The sequence below is a fragment of the Gavialis gangeticus genome, unplaced genomic scaffold (assembly GCF_001723915.1).
Source record: "Gavialis gangeticus isolate Ggan-Ray unplaced genomic scaffold, GavGan_comp1, whole genome shotgun sequence".
NCBI classification, from domain to species: Eukaryota; Metazoa; Chordata; order Crocodylia; family Gavialidae; genus Gavialis; species Gavialis gangeticus.
In genome coordinates this window covers 31,070,153-31,087,149 of record NW_017729028.1, presented here as the reverse complement: position 1 = coordinate 31,087,149, position 16,997 = coordinate 31,070,153, and the positions used below count along the sequence as shown (strand labels likewise).

General features: G+C 42.0%; 1 protein-coding gene across 1 annotated transcript in view; it reads left to right on the top strand.

The window, feature by feature from the left end:
- The window catches only part of KIF13B (kinesin family member 13B), a 200,729-nt gene that overhangs the window by 102,876 nt on the left and 80,856 nt on the right, over positions 1-16,997 (top strand). The window contains exons 13-22 of the mRNA XM_019520900.1: positions 2,219-2,353; positions 4,259-4,389; positions 5,452-5,538; positions 8,045-8,235; positions 9,346-9,556; positions 10,674-10,836; positions 12,155-12,301; positions 12,825-12,974; positions 14,040-14,168; positions 16,159-16,329. Coding sequence (XP_019376445.1) covers positions 2,219-2,353; positions 4,259-4,389; positions 5,452-5,538; positions 8,045-8,235; positions 9,346-9,556; positions 10,674-10,836; positions 12,155-12,301; positions 12,825-12,974; positions 14,040-14,168; positions 16,159-16,329 — 1,515 coding nt within the window. The remainder of the gene's footprint in view (positions 1-2,218; positions 2,354-4,258; positions 4,390-5,451; positions 5,539-8,044; positions 8,236-9,345; positions 9,557-10,673; positions 10,837-12,154; positions 12,302-12,824; positions 12,975-14,039; positions 14,169-16,158; positions 16,330-16,997) is intronic.

Here is a 16,997-nt window from a genome sequence, read left to right as displayed (position 1 = left end):
AAGAACAGGAATGCGATGCAGCCTAAGATTTTCAAGAATCTGTCCCCTTCAGAGGAATGTGGAGGAAAGCAAATACTGATAAATGCCCAATGTGAGTTTCGTGTGAGGATGAAAACAAAAGCAGTGAGGCACAAAAGAAATGTTAAGATAGAACTAAGTATGTGTTTCAGAAGCAAGAGGTTGCTGGTTTTGCATAACATGAACTCATTTGCTTTCAGTAAATTTTCCCAGCTTCAAACCAGGGATCGACTCATCGGACTGTGCACCCATGTTGTAGAAGACTGCTTTGAACATATACGACGTATCTACACATGCTCTTTAATGCGAATTAGCCTCCTTTAATGTGCATTAAAGCATTGCTTAAAAATGTGCTTTTCACTTGATGTGCATTAGGAGAGGCTAATGCACGTTAAGTGTCACATTAAAAGCATATTCTTTTGTTAATGCGTATTAAGCCATTTTCCTAGTACCTCACAATACAAAAGCACAGTCTGCTCTGATGTGCTGTAATTACAGATTACAGATTAATCGAGCCTGCATTTTAATCGAATCTGCTGGAGTGTGGTAATTATCACAGTCCAGCAGTCTCCTGCGTCTCGTGCATCAGTGTCCCTGTGCTTCAAAATGGTGGCGGAGGTGTTTGAACGAAAGCTTGTTGAACAAGCTTTCGTTCAAGTACCCCCACCGCAATTTTGAAGCATGGAGATGCTAATAGACAAGAAGCTGCAGTGCTTTAATTAGAGCAGCTCTCAGAGCCATTTTAATTAAAGCGCTGCCCCCTTACCCTCACCCCTGGAGCCCACGTGAAAGTGTTGGAGGTACTAGATTTAATGTGCATTAACTACAGCATGTTAATGCATGTGTAGACACACCCATAGCATATATCTGAGTCAGAGGATATAGGTTGTTGTCATGGCTTTGCCTTGAACTACTTCGAAACAAGTCACATAGCCTCTCTCCTGTTTCCTCATGAGTATGAAAAGGGATGGAGACTATTTTGTCATTTATGGGCAGTGAGACTTATTGCTGGAGGGATGCACAAGAGGCTGTGGCTAATCCTACCCTCGCTTATCTTAGCGTTAACTACTCTAGACCCTGGTCCGGCTGTTCATTTGTTTTGCATTAAAAGCCTAGCATTTAGTTTATTAGGCTCTCAACACTTTCAGGTAGTTTTCTGTTTTATCTGGGGCTTACAGTTTAATGAAGATATGGCCAAAGTCATCAGCACACTCCCCAAGAACATCCATAGCAGGTGTTTTGTTTTGTTTTCTTTTTGTTTTAGTGCCATGCCTTCATCATCTAAGCTGATACAGGCTTGTGATTATGGGCTGATTTTTTTTTTTTTTTTTCTTCTAGAAATCCTCGCCCACTGCTGCTGCTCTTTTCTTCTTCTTCCCCCTACCCCCACCATTCTTCATAGTAGGTCCCCTGCACTTTCGGTTTCCGTACAGTTCAGCAAGCAGTCCTCTCGAACCCGGTGAACTGCTTTGGCTTTGTGGAGGACATGGATATCTTTCGATCTCGACATTCTTTCCCAAAAGAATGGCTTTTTATTTTGCAAGTCAGAAATGTTTGGGTGAAGAGTGGAGCAATGAAAGAAGCACTTTTAAACCTTTTGCTCTGAAAGATGGACATTTTTTGCACAATGCTCCTTTTGTTGGGGACCTCTAAGAAGTCTATTGATAAGAACAATACACCATCTTAAATGCTACAATTCGAGTTTAGCAGGAAGCGTTACTTGTATTACTTAAGAAGCAGGATTTCAAATTTGTTTGATGCTCTGGTTTCTGTGGGATAAAATGTAGACAGAATTGGATTTGGCAAGGATGTAGCTAGCTTTGTTCTCTCTAATGCAGGGAGGGATAGCAAAGGGCTGTAGAAATGGCTTTGTAGAATGGCTGTTTCATTTCCAAGAAGGCTGTGGTGAGGCCTGGGCAGCTCGACAGCGTGCATCTCACATTTATTCCATCTTTCAGCAAGAAGGGGTGACTCTCTGGGACTATCCGAGTCCTAATATGTAGTGTTCTGCCTCGAGTTGAATGGCATAAGGCCCACAGGAATTACAGGTCCCTGGATGTAACACTGATGTTACAAACAAGTTTGCTGTCTATCACCTTGGCTTGGTTTTTTAGTGTGTACAGATATGCAACAGCATGCATTTCTTTTCTTGGGTTATCATACCTCTTCAATGCTAATCTTTTCAAGGTTTCTTTCACAGGAGCGTCAGAAACAACTAGAAAGCCTTGGCATATCTCTTCAGTCTTCTGGAATCAAAGTAGGGGACAACAAGTGTTTCCTGGTTAATTTAAACGCAGATCCTGCTCTCAACGAACTTCTAGTCTACTACTTAAAGGTGAAATACGTTTGTTTTAATGTATAATTTGGTCATTTAGCACTGTTGAACTGCATGTGCGTAGAAAGTGCATGTGAAAAATGAATTTGAGGTCAGAGCCTCATTGAAGAAAAACAAACAGTCATATTTGTGCCCTTTTCCCCAGCTACTGCGTATGAGATGACAGATCATCTAGTATCCAATAGCTGGAGAAAAGGGCACAAATATGACTGTTTTTTTTCAATGCAGGTCATCAATTGTTAGAATATGAGAATAGACAACCTTTATGAGATTTTTTTTCTCGATTTCATATAGTTCTCCAGCAGCCTTATGGCAATCTTAATAGAGTTTTATTCAGAAAAGTGATTTTTATATAAAAAGTCGAGGCACTTTGCTAACTCTGCTTCTCGCTGTGTCTTCAAAATATACGAACTAAAATGAGTTGTTACTTATTCCTTTTAATTGTGTCTGTCTCTGGGGGGAGAGGTGGTTTCTGTTGTGGCTTATCCATTTGGTTGACATGCAATCTGTATTACTGATGATGGGTACAAAAGAAAGAACTAACTTGCCTTTTGAAAGCTGGGCTGGCACATGGGCCATTTTTCATCTTCCTCCTCTCTCCCTACCCCCTGTGTAAATGGAGGAGGTTTCATTTGGAGTCAGAGGAGAAAATGAAGTCCATGCAGCCACTTTTAAGTCACCTCTCAGAGTTTAACAGGACTTCAGTGTTAAACCCAAATGTCAAAATGCTAACACTGTTGAGTGTTAATGATTTTTTTGCCCTCCCATCTAAGTAGAGTATAATCATTTTGTCTTGGGACAGCTGCATAATTTAATATTTGGTCTGAAAGTATTTTGTGCTTCTTACCCAGCGATTTGTTTCACTCCTTTTGTAGATCAGTCGGGTATCATGAAGCAAATCACCATCCAAAGAATTAAAGCAAGGGAAGAAAAGTCCTTATTCATCCTTGTCCCTTTCAAACATTAATAAACAACAAAAAAGCTGATTCAAGTTTTTTTGGAGGGGAGTCAAATATTGCCAGGCATCTCATGTGTAGGTGCCAGCACTCTCATTTGAACTGCTACATCAGCCTCAACTCTGGCTCTTGAAGCAGGGTTGCTTTCTTGCTTAATGTTGAATACAAGACAAGAAGACCTTAATGCCCAGGCACATTCAGGAGGATGGCCTCAGTTCATGTGTAAAAGGGGAGAAATCTTTTCAGTTAAAAGCAGGCTTCAGCATTATCTCATCCTTATGATGGAAATGCTTTTTTGAAGAGGAAGGTTTTACAGCATTTGCTTAAAACTAGGTAAACCCAGAGTCTGTCTCCTTGGCACAAATTTTTTATGAGCTTAGAAGACTTCTCCAACTTCAGTTAAGCTGACCCACGTGCTATCTCTCAACTCTGGAAAAACCAGGAATATGAACTAGAGCTCCCTTTGATCATTTCAGAGTCTTATCTAGGACAGCTCTTTTAGATCCTAAAGCAGTTGTTACTGGAGTTGGGTACTCTACACACGGTGACGCATGCATGCAGGTTGCAGCACAGTGTGTGTGGTCAGCAGGCAGCAGTTATCTGCTTTTAAGTGCTAGTCCTCTGTTAGTCGCTTGCCAAATAGCTCTTCCATGGTAATTCTCAAGCTGTCAGAATTTCATTGTGTGCATGTCCACATGTGCGCAGGCTCACACCTACACGTGGTTGAATTCCTTAGCGTGATGCTTTATGCTTTAGTTTAATAGAAAATATATTATTGTCACCTATGAATGACTGAATTCAATTCAGCAGCTTTCAAAACATCAGAAGTAGGAAGCAAGACACATGCAAAAATGTTGGATGGAACAGGATGAGCATGCACACGCTGCAGAGCAAGCGGGAGGGAATTTCTGTTCCTGGTTGCTAATGTATGAATTTGGATTGTCAATAGGAGCACACACTAATTGGATCAGCTGACTCCCAAGATATCCAGTTATGTGGAATGGGAATTCTTCCTGAACACTGCATCATAGACATCACCTCGGAAGGACAGGTTATGCTGACACCTCAGAAAAATACCAGGTACTGGAACAAAACATTGAAAAAAAGAAGTCATGTAACTTTAAGCAAGAATTTTAAGGCAAATGGTGCATGAAAAAGATTTTTAAATTGTGTCTCTGCCCTTTATCTGAGGATGAATAATGCCACTTTACTTCTATCTAGACTTTGATTAGTGGCTTGCTGTGTTCTCCCAGCACAGCTCTGTCAGCTCATCTAGATCTGGATGTACAGCACACTGGCTCTTCCACTTCCGGGCCCTTCCAGATTAGATTTCAAGCAGTGTTAAAGGATCTGCTGTGCATTTTGTAAGAATGCAAAAATAAATTGTGTATGCTTTCCATAAAGAGCTGCTCGCTTTTTAACATTTATTTGGAATTAAATGAGTATCAGCATCTGAATTATCTTCTGTAAACACTCTGTGCGTGAAGATTTACTGCAGCATTTGCCACATTATCTGATTAACTATAGGTTATGTTCCAACCGATCACACAATGCCATGCTCCTTTGTTGTCTGATTTAAAAAAAAAATATTCCACATAATTAATTTTAGATGCATAATAAACTTAAAATTCCTAGGCTTTATCAAGGCTGTTTCATATGCAGGCCTTGGATTTCAGTTTGTTTGTAATAAACCCATTTGAAACACAAGTTCTGCTAGTACTGAGTATAACAATGTTTGATATGGTAAACTATGCACGTACTTAGTAACTTCAATGTTTAATTTAAAATAGGTATACTTTCATTCTCTGTCTTTCAAAACAATTTAAAAATAGCTGTGGGCATTTCCAACAGGCTATATTCACAGTCATGAACCTTTTAGGGCCCTGTAGATTTTCAGTCATACTCCTTGGATACCATCTCTGTTCAGCAATGCTACGTATTCTGGACCTTCAGTAATCAAAAGAGGAAATTTAAATCAATTCAGGGACTGAGGAGATGGTGCTGCATCACAGGTGACATGCTTGCATTTTTTAGCATCTAATCCTTGAATGTGTTTTCCTCTTCAAACCAGTTTGAGTAATTATTATTCGTTAAAAAAGTCCTTATCTGCAGGTTGCATTCGCTTTTCTTTTCTTTTCACAGAACATTTGTAAACGGTTCTGCTGTTATGGGTCCTACACAGCTACACCACGGAGACCGAATACTGTGGGGGAACAACCACTTCTTCAGGTCTGATTCCTTGGCATTATAAGGGAAGCTCTGTGACTGGAGGATATTTTGAGAATGATGAATGTCCTAGCAGCTGTGCCTGGTCTTAGTTTAGCTGTAATGGGCTAAAGGCAACTTTTTTCAGCTTTTATGTTTCCATGGGGTTGTGACCATTTTGATGTCTCTTGCAACTGTCATCAGCATGTTTGCCCTTAAGATTAGATTGCTTCAGTGTACTCCACTTGAAGGGCGCAGCTTCGGTCAGCCTCAAAACTGGTGCAGAGTCTGTCCCCATCATTATTATGAATGTGTCTCTGCAAGCATGTAACTCCCTGCACTCATAGTTTCATACTTGGTAGGGTCAGAAGGGACCTGAGCAGATCAGCAAGTCCAACCCCCTGCCATGGCAGAAAAGAGTACTGGGGTCAAACGACCCCAGCAAGGTGTCCTGCTGATCCCCCCTGACTAGTTTGTAACAGGCCACTAGATCCCCCCTCAGCCTTCTCTTGTGGAGGCTGAACAGGTTCAGGTCCCGTAGCCTCTCCTTGTAAGGCCTGCCCTGCTGCCCCCGATCATGCGAGTGGCCTCCTCTGGACCCTCTCCATGCTGTCCACATCCCTCCTGAAGTGCAGCGCCCAGACCTGGATGCAGTTCTCCAGCTGCGGCCTGACCAGTGCCGCATAGAGGGGGAGGATCACCTCCTGGGACCTGCTCGAGACGCAGCTGTGGATGCATGACAAGGTGCGGTTGGCCATCCTGACCGTGTCCCCACACTGCCGGCCCATGTTCATCTTGGAGTCAATGATGACTCCAAGATCCTTTTCTGCCTCTGCCTCTGCCTCTGCCCTGCCGAGAAGGGAGTTCCCCAACCTGTAGGTATGGTGCTGGTTCTTCCTCCCCAGGTGCAGCACCTTGCACTTGTCGGTGTTGAATCCCATCCTGTTCTCATCCGCGCACCCCTGTAACCTGTCTAGGTCCAATTGCAGCCTATTCCTCCCTTCTAGTATACCCACATCCCCCCCACATCTTAGTGTCATCTGTGAATTTGAACAGGGTGCTTCTTACCCCCTCATCCAAGTCACTGATGAAGATGTTGAACAGTGCAGGCCCAAGGACCGAGCCCCGGGGGACCCCACTGCCCACATCCCTCCAGGTCGAATAGGACCCATCCCCCACCACTCTCTGGGTGCGGCCCTCCAGCCAGTTGGCGACACATCTGACTGTGTGGGTGTCGACACCACAGTCCCCCAGTTTTTTAATGAGAACAGGGTGAGAGACAGTGTCAAAGGCCTTCCTAAAGTCCAGGAAGACTATGTCCACTGCTACCCCTGCGTCTAAGGATTTGGTGACCTGGTCATAGAAGGCCACCAGATTGGTCTGATGCTCAGTTGCAGCAACTCTCTCTTGTTTTCTTGTTGGAATTTAAGGTCTTTTTTTTCCTATAAATTCTTAAATGAGAGACTGCCATCCTCCTTGTGTCATACTGCTACAGCCCTTTGTCTATAAAAGAGTCACTCATCATGTTTTTGTGTGAAGGCTACTTCTTTTTATAAGACCATCTTTGGTTTGAAATAGCCAAATCCATTGACCTTTGAGACTGGCATGCTGTAAAACCTAGTTATTTTCCTTTCCTTTTTTTGAGAGGGGAAAGTGATACCAGGAACTTCATTGTTCCCCAGCAACTTGTTGACTGGAGAATGAGGTTGAAATTCATAAAGCTGTTAAGCTACATTTAAAAATGTTGCCAAGGGTGCCTAGGGTCTTAGATGAAGGGTCCTTTTTGGTTTTTAATAAAGCAAAGGCACAACTGGCTGTAGCTGAGGAAGTGGAGAAAAGGCTGTTGCATCTGTGGGCACATCTACACAAGACATTTACTAATGAGCTTCACAGTAAATATCTCAGGGTCTACATGTGCATCCTATTACACTGGAGTAAACTAATTCACTCTGCAGCAGGTTAGTACTTGTAAATGCAAGTACTATCTACTATCCTGCTGCAGAGTTTTTTAGTACACAGCAGCGCATGTGTAGATGGTGATGGGGCTGGTTGGGGAAAGAGGGTGCTTCAGTGTGGGGGCTGCCCATTGGCCCAGCCCTGCGCTGGAGCACCCTCATGCCCCAGCCAGCCCCTCCACAGCACATTGAGCCAGGTTGAAGCAATCCTGGGGTGGCAGACTGACCTCCTGGGCCCCCTGCCAGCCAGAACTACTCTGACCTGGTTCCTTGTGCTGCATGCCTGGGGGCACATTAAAATGCAATGCCTGGACGCAATAAACTCCAGCGTGATATGTGAATTAATTGCACATGTCGATGCACCTGGTGTAAAGAATAGTCCCAAATTACAATGTTTCAAGCCCTTATTTTAACTTGTTTGAGGTACTCATTCCCTCCACCCACACATAATCTTTTCAAAGGCAAATGTATTGATTGGAGGGGAATCACCTTCCTTTTAAGTCCTCAGAGCAATGGCTTTGTTGCAGAGGAAGGGCATTATAATTACTTAACCCTGTTCTTTTTTCTTTGAAAAGGTTGAACTTGCCAAAAAAGAAAAAGAAGGTGGAACATGAGGATGAAGAGCGAGATAACTCTATGAAGTGCAGCAGTAGCATTGAGCAGCTAGATGCAGATGGAGACAACTCCAGCGAAGTGTCTAGTGAGATTAATTTCAGCTATGAGTATGCCCAGATGGAAGTCACCATGAAGGCACTCGGTAGCAATGGTAAGCAGCAGCGGTTACTGGTAATGCAAAGAGGAAATAAGATTATATTTTGAGGACCCTGTAGCTATGGGAATACAGCTTCCCCTTGGATACACTTTTGTCTTTTTGGTTGACTTCTCTCTTAATTGTTTTTACTTGAGGAAGGGGAAAAACACTGCCACATTATTATTTGCTACAACTGATTGCTGTTGTGCATGAGACCCAGGACTGGAATATTGACAGTATTCAGGACTTTGGTGTATTTGAGTTTAGCTGTGTATGTTTACTATATTCTATCTAGCTTTGGCTCTAGTGGTGTCTAAACCTATGTGTTGTCCTGAATGCAAGATCTTTGGTTTCTGTAGTTTTAGCTAGCTGCCTTATTTTGGGGAAGTAGCTCCATCTTTGTCCACTTCTAAACTCTGTTAAATATAAATGGACTAGATGACTCTGCTAAATTGTAGAAAAGAACAATAGGTGATGGGTTTTGTCAACTTCATGACAAAAAAAAGGAAGCATTCTGACACAGTCTATAAAAATTATGCTTAATTTATAGAAGGTTTTTCATCTGTGGATTTGAAAGGGCTTTGCAAGGGGGCACAGCAGATGGTATCCCTATTTATGGATGGGGAAACTGAAGCATAGTAAAGTTGTGACTTCTCTAAAGATACAGAGGTAAATCTACTGGCGGAGTTTTGTTCTCAGTTCTGTTTGGTAGATCACTGCTTCCCTCTAACTCCCTATTTCAGTGATTCCAAACCCGGATGCTGTGGCACCATGGGCTGTCTTGGGATCCTTTCAAGGGTGCTGCAGGGTACCTCACAATGTTAGCACCGATAGGTGTGCAAACATAATTTACAAGATAAACCTAGAGATTTTACATAGGAAAACACTTAGGGTGTTAATAACAGTCTGACCTGATGTGGGGGTTTTCAGTTCTTTACAACAAAAGAATTGCTCTGTTATATTTCTGTAGTTGAAAAAGGAGTGAAAACTAAGAGGTGCGCACCGAGGGGTGCATTGAGTCTCATGAAGAGGGCCTTGAGTCGAACAAGATTGAGAACCACTGCCTTGTTCACTAGACGTCTGAACACAGCTCAACTAGCTTCTTTATTTTTAACATCTGCTTAGATCCAATGCAGTCAATCTTGCAGAGCCTGGAGCAGCAGCATGAAGAGGAGAAGCGGTCCGCTCTTGAGCGGCAGAGATTAATGTATGAGCATGAACTAGAGCAGCTGCGAAGGCGACTCTCTCCTGAAAAACAACACTTCCGCAGCATGGAGAGGTTCTCTTTCCATTCCCCCAATGCCCAGCAACGCTTACGGCAGTGGGCAGAAGAGAGGTGGGTGATGAGAATGTGCATGTTTTTCAAGCAAGACTGGTTAGACTTGCAGTCCTAAAGCTGATGAAGTCTGTTCTAAGATTTGAGATGCTTTTCACAATAGCCCATGTAGTGAATGGGTCTCCTGAGAAGAGCTCAGTGCTAGTGTTGTGGGGATAGCAGCAGCAGCAGAGTCCCCAGAAAGGTCGAACATCTCTCTCTGTTTTGTCTTTTATTTCATCTGCTCGTGGAGGAACTCTGCAGTATGATCTCAGGTCGCTTGTCCATCCTCATTTTAAGAGCAAAACATGGAAGGAGTATGGACTCCTGTATAAATGTCATCATTTTATCATTAGAATCACTGCCGTTCTCCCAGTCAAGTATTAATAATCTAGGCATATAATTTAAATGGATACATTTTAAAGCTCTATATTTATGCATTTAATGCATTGATGTATGTAATGTATTTATACATACATTATGTATATATTATGTGTATTGATTCATTTAAAAGGCTAAATCTTGAAATGAATCATTAACTCATTTAAAAGGCTAAATGAATAGCTTTTTGCAAAAAGATATTTAGAATGGGAGATGCCGCATTTTGTCTCCAAGTCTCCGATTCTGGTCCAGCCCAGCTTGGACATGACTGTCTAATGATGTGTTGACAATTTGTGCAGAATATCTGATGTCACTTTCTACTTTGCAGGAAGTATTAATTGGTCTGCTAGGCAGGGAGGCTAAACAGACTGTAACTTGGAGACTGAATTACCCTTTCCATGCAAAATGGTATTTTCTGCATCCTTTGGTCAAAACTGTGGAGTAGCTCACACAAAAACTGCCTGTTCTATGGATAGGGTCGGGGAACCATCTGATCTGGTCTCCAGGCCAGGCAAAATGTCTTGTTCTCTGTGTGTGTGTGTGTGTATGTGTGTGCGTGTGTGTGTGTGTGTGGATGGGGGTGAAGAGTCAGTGTTCAGCTAACATTTCCATGTTCAAATGAGTCGCATTGTATATGAAATCCTGTTCGTGCCTTACCTGCATGGCAGTGATCCATCCCAAGGCCCTTAGTTTTCTACTAAAATCTAGTCAGAAGTTCAGTCGCTAAACCTCATCATTCTTTTCTTCTTTTGAAAAGGGAAGAAATGTTGAACCAGAGCCTGCGAAAGCTGAGAGAACAAATTGTAAAAGCCAATTTATATGTGAGAGAAGCCAATTTCATTGCCGAGGAGCTGGACAAGAGAACAGAGTATAAAGTCACTCTGCAGATCCCAGCTTCAAGCCTTAACGCGAACAGAAAGGTGAGACGACAGCTTGCATAACTGAATCATTATTTGATCAAGTGGGCTCGTGGACTCTTCACATTTGTCATTCTGCAGCTCTTATGATCTAGATAATCTGCCAGCATGTTTCTACTTGGGAAGGCTGGTACTGGAAAAAACATGACATATCTTTATCATATTTCACAGTATGAAAAGTATAGAAATATGCCAGCCCCTGAAAATGTGTCCTTGGGCAGAGGTTCATGCACGCGCACCATCTCACTCATTGTTCCCACAGCAGCAATGCTAAAATTTCAAGATGCTGTGGATAAAAAGTCTTGAGAAATAACAAAACCTGCTTTTAAAGATCAGGCTAAATTGCGATGACTTGATCTAACAGCCATGTGTTTCCCGGTGCTTACTGGAGTCCTTTCACATTAATGTAATGTGCCTTCATGATAAGGTGATGTGATTGAGCTGTTGCCTGATCAAATGGCTGGAAAAATAACATTTCTTTTTGGAGGTGGTTTGTCAAAACTGTTCACAAAAGCCAAGAAGTCCATAGTAACATTAGGGTTTCTTCATAATTCACTATTTTATTCCTCCCATCACTACGTTGCATGTAGGGAAAATAGTATCTATCTTATGTACTTTTTAATATCTAAATGCTGTACAGTCTTGAAGGAGATGAGCTTCACAGCACCTTTGTGGGGTATGAAAGTCACACCCCTCCCCATCCGTAGAACAGGACTGGGATATAAAAGGACAGGGTTTTGTAGGATCTCTCGGTGCAGGGAATCTAACCCATAACTCATATCCCAAAACTTTACTATTTGACTATCCTCCCTTTCTTTCACCCAGATGTGAAACAGAGCTTAAAAAGTCAGGTCAACCCAGTGCATTTCACCCTATCATTGAAATTTGTCTTAGTCACTTTAAATCTGAGCATTATCTACATAGCAAACCTTTTTAGATGTAATTTTTTGGCTTGTCTTACCTAGGGAGGAAGGGGTTAAGTGACTACATGAGTTTGGTGGTTGTTCATAATAGTAACCATGCTTTGAGCTTACGGCTACTTTCATTTGAGGATCTTAATTAAATCCTTGATTTCATCCCTGGAACATTTCTGTAAGGTCAGGGATTTGCAAAGATCTCTGCCCATCTGCTGGAATTAAGTTTGGCAGTTTCAGAGGGCATGTCTGCTTTGCTTGATGGCAAGATCCGGATCCTGCCACTCCAGAATTTGGTTACTTAAGACTTTAAAAAAACAAAAGAAATGTTCCTCAATACATTCTGTGCAATGTTTCACCTGCTGTCATGACCTGGATTTCTTACTCAAGTCTACCTGTTTCTGCAGCGAGGTGCAGTTCTCAGTGAGCCTGCTATTCAGGTGAGGAGGAAAGGGAAAGGCAAACAGATCTGGTCACTAGAGAAACTGGAAAACCGACTAGTGGATATGAGGGATCTTTATCAGGAGTGGAAAGAGTGCGAGGAGGACAACCCAGTAAGTAATAAGAGGAAAGAGACTCCATTATTGTGGTGATAAATGAGTCCCTGTCATTTAAAAAAGGTAAGGGAGGTGGTGTTATCTTTATTCTGGAATATAGCTGCTTTTCTGAGCCATCACACACTTGTAGTACTAACCAGAGATGTTCTTGATGGTTCTTCACTATTTCATTGACCTGCTCGATCTTGTCACTTCCGTGTTTCTCTGCACTTGGTTTGATAAGTAAACAGAGGAACTAGAATCCAACAAGAGAAGCTAAGCAGAGATCGAGTGGGAGATCAAATTCAGATCAGCTTCTGAAAGTTGTGAATATAAAACAATGAAAGAAACCTTGAGGACAGACCTCAAACTCTGCCTGCAACAGCACGTACAAGTAGTCTTTGTGTGGAGCTTTCTGATCCATTCTGGCCTCTTGCCTAAGTCAGAAGCTATGAAATACCTGGCTAGTCATGCAAGGATGTGAAAATGCTGTCGTGTTAACCATTTCATTTACATTTGCCTTTTTTTAATTTGCTTCTAGATGATGAGAGCTTACTTCAGGCGAGCGGATCCATTCTATGACGAACAGGAAAACCACAGCCTCATTGGAGTGGCCAATGTTTTCCTCGAGTCCCTGTTTTATGATGTGAAGCTGCAGTATGCTGTTCCAATCATCAACCAAAAGGGAGAGGTTTGTCATTCCTTCCATAAGCCCTGCTTGTTTGCTGTTCACTGGAAGTGAGTTGAGCTTGTCAACCTTGTAGGAAAGGCGTTCCCAGAACATGTGCCTGCTACTGTATAGCATTTCAGGACTGTGGGACTAGTGCTCTCTTCTCTCTCATCCCCAAAGCATCTTAGGGTAGAAACAGATGTCACCTGATGTCTCACTTGTGCTACCACACCATTTTTTATGGTGGCACAAATTATGAGCAAATAGATGTCATGCCACATGAAAGGAAAATCAATGCTGCAGTGAAAGGTAGTAATAGACTACTGCTTTATTGCAGTGGACATCTATTAGTTCTGGGGCAGGAGAGTACAAGCAGCCTGAGCTGCTTGCACTCTCCAGCCACCCAAGGCAGGTACTCTGGGGGCTTAAGGCTCCTCCAGTCCCTGGACCACATGCCCAGCTTGTCCCACTTAGACAGGTACCTCGTTGAATCTCAGTGCACCTCTCCCTAAGCAGGGAAAGCTGATTGAGGGGGACAGATCCGGCTGAGCAGGGAAAGTAGGGTTCACTCAAAACTGCCTCTGGAGATCACATCATCCCTTGTGCCACACCATCAAGGTTAGGACAAGGGGTGACATGTTTCACCCAGTGAAGTCTGCTGTGCCCTGGCACATCACAGCACAGCTGATCCGCTTCATTTTTTGATGTCTGTTTCTAGCCTTAATGATTTAAGGTTCTGAACACTGGTATTGTGATCATGAAACATACGGATCAGTGTAAGCCCATTGCCAGGTAGAGCATGCGTAGGTAAATGAGAGGCAGTTTGCTGCAGCCAGCATGGTCCCCAGATTCAATTGTGACTGAAGCTGAACTCTTGCTGGCACTATACACAGTCTTCCCTTGCCAAAAGGGCTTAAAATCCAAGACCAGACAAATGCATTGGATAAAACAATGGAAGAGAGGAATCGGGGAGGACACACTAGTTGTGCATGTGCCTGGTGGTGCACTAGCTCTGTAGCTGCCTGAAATGATTAGAACAGACTGTTGCACCACACTCAATCTTTCCGATCCTTTTTTTTTCATTAGGTGTCAGGTCGTCTTCACGTTGAAGTTGTGCGAGTGAGCGGAGAGATTGAGGAGAGAATAGTAGGAGGTGAAGATAGCCCAGACTATTCAAGCGACAGTGACACCCAGGAGAAAAAACTAGTCTGCATGGTGAGTTTCTAGATGCATTCCAGGGAAGCTGTTGTGCTAACCACTGAGCCAGCACTGCCCTTCCTTTTACAACTCGTGTGTAAAAAAACATAATTAAATGTTCATGGTGCATTAATTTCTTTGTTAGTGATGAATTACACAGCATGTGCTCTGGTTACAGCCTATGTTCAGTTATGCTATCGTTATCCTACCTTGTAAGTTGTTAAATTGTTAACAGTATATTTGGAAGCATTTTGATGCTTCAAGATTTAAAGAGCAAAGCAAAGCAAATGGCAAAGCTAGTGAAGTATGTAGAGTTTCATACCCTGGGTGTATTTGTTTTCACTGGCTTTTTTTAATGCCTTTTGTTACAGAATTTGCCCTAGAAAGCCTCTGTCATAGAATCATAGAATCGATGAGTGGGAAGGGACCTAGACAGATCATCGAGTCCAACCCCCTGCCATGGGCAGGAATGAGCACTGGAGGTGGCAGGGGTCATAAGACTGTCTTGTTGCCTCTCATAGCGTTTCATATCCTGAGTGAAAATAATGCAAGAAGACTGAATCCTGTATTTCTCTGGTCTCGTGGTGGCATTTTTTCTTCTTTTTCCATCTTCTTATTGAGGCCATACTCTATTGTTTTAATTATAACTCTCGGTCATGTGCACATTAACGCTGTGTGTGTGGACTGACTTGGAACTAACTTTAGATTCAGTCTTCTTGCATTATTCTCACTCAGGATATGAAATGCTATGAGAGGAGAGAAGACAAGACAGAGGCTTTCTAGGGCAAATTCTGTAACACAAGGCATTAAAAGAAATCAATGAAAACAAATATATCCGGAGTATGAAATTCTGCATACCCTACTAATTTTAGTCCCAAGTCAGTCCACACACAGCGTTAATGTGCTTTAATGCATCTATATGTGCATTAAAGCACTTTAACTATTTGCACATTTGCAGGTATCAAATTTAGGCACAATTAGCCCCAAATCACCGTTTTTAAAGTGCATTAAGAGTGCACACATGTAGAAGCGTGCCCAAATGTGCCTTAAATTTAGGCTAATGCACCTTAAAGTGTCTCGTGTAGGAGATGCACCCACTGTGTGTGTGTGTGTGTGTGTGTACATGTTCCTATACAAGCACACATACGCTTGTTGTAGTTGTAGCTGTTGTTGTTGCCACTCTTGTTGTTGCTATCATGATTACTGTTGCTATTACTACTACTACTACTACTACTACGTTGTTGTTATATGGGGTGAGCAATTGGAAAGGCTGACTTTACTTCCACATAGGAGCAGACAAAATAACCAAATTACTGGAGGAGTAGGAGGAAAGGTCCATTATTCTTAACAGGTCCTAATTTTAGTTGAACTTATTTCTGCAATTAGGTAAAGAAATTTGCTTTACAAAATCTTAGACTTTGCTTTAATGTAGTTTTGATTTTACAGTTTGATCGGGCCATGATTTTCAAGTTCTTTTTATACCTGGCTTTGCTAAAACTTGATTTTTGGGGGCTATGCTTGGCTTTTAAATTCATATGTTCATAGCATTCTAGAAATACAGTGAGAACGACTTTTGGACAGAAGGGTTGCAGGAACAAAAGCTTCTGTTTAGGTAGAAATACAAGTTTTTATTAAATTCCCCTTGAAAGATAATGCATGGTATCCCTTTGCTTTTAAAAGTAAAGAATAAATCTCCTGCACCTTTTATAAAAATCCATAAGAACTTTCTTTGCTGTCTTAAAGCCAGTTTTTCAGTGACACCTAGTGATGATGTTCAGTGACTACAGCCAAAACATTTTACCTACAGCTATTTCAAGGCAAACGGAAATGCTTTTTGGCCAGGTCTTTGTGCCAAAGTAGTTCATTCTCTAATTGAAGAAGTTTCCCAGTGGAGTAGAAAGACGTTATTCTAACCAAATGGATTTCTTTTGCATTGTGCTTAAGTGTTGCAAGCAAGGTAACTGGTTTAAGATATGCTTTTCTCTGCTTCTGTGTCTCCTTCAACTAGATTAAAATACTTCAGGCTACAGGTTTGCCTCAGCATCTCTCCAACTTTGTGTTCTGCAAGTACACCTTTTGGGATCAGTCAGAGCCAGTTATGGTTGTCCCTGAGGTGGATCCCTCCTTATCTGCGACCTACAAGGAGCCGCGATGCATGGTTGTCTTCGATCACTGCAGTGTAACTGCTTTTTTGATTTATCAGTGCATTCATAGATAAACACAGAAAATTAGCGCTCTGAAAAAATGTTTTTGTCAGTCACTTTTGCCCCCCCTTTTTAACTAATAATCTTCTATCTTCAATTTATCTTAGTATCCATATCCATAAAAATAAAAATACCCACCCCATCAGGGTTTTATTGAGGCTCTTTTATTAATAAAGTACTATGAGCAAAGAATACCTTTCAAGCCCTGAATTTGGATTTGGGGAATATACAGTCTTGGCTCAGCCACATATTTACCCTGTGGTCTTTGGCAAATTTCATGTAAACCCTGTGCTTTGATTTTCCCTTTTATAAAATGGGGCTAATACTAATACTGTTCTCTTCCTTCTGCAATTTTTTCCTAATTCATTACTTTATATTTTAAATTGTAGGGAGAAGGGACTGGTTTACCAAGTTCTTTTGTATAGCACTAAGTACCATAGATCTCCAGTCTCTATCAGGGCTGGTGTAATGCAAATAATTTGAATGGAGGAAAGCACAGGGTGACTATCAAGTATCCATTTTTACTATTTGCAGAGACAATGCAATTTAGAGGTAGGAGCAGATTGTAGTATAAATAAATTGGGATGCACCAGCCAAAAGCTTCAGAGTGGAGAATCTCAAATGCCAACATCAAAAGTCTTTA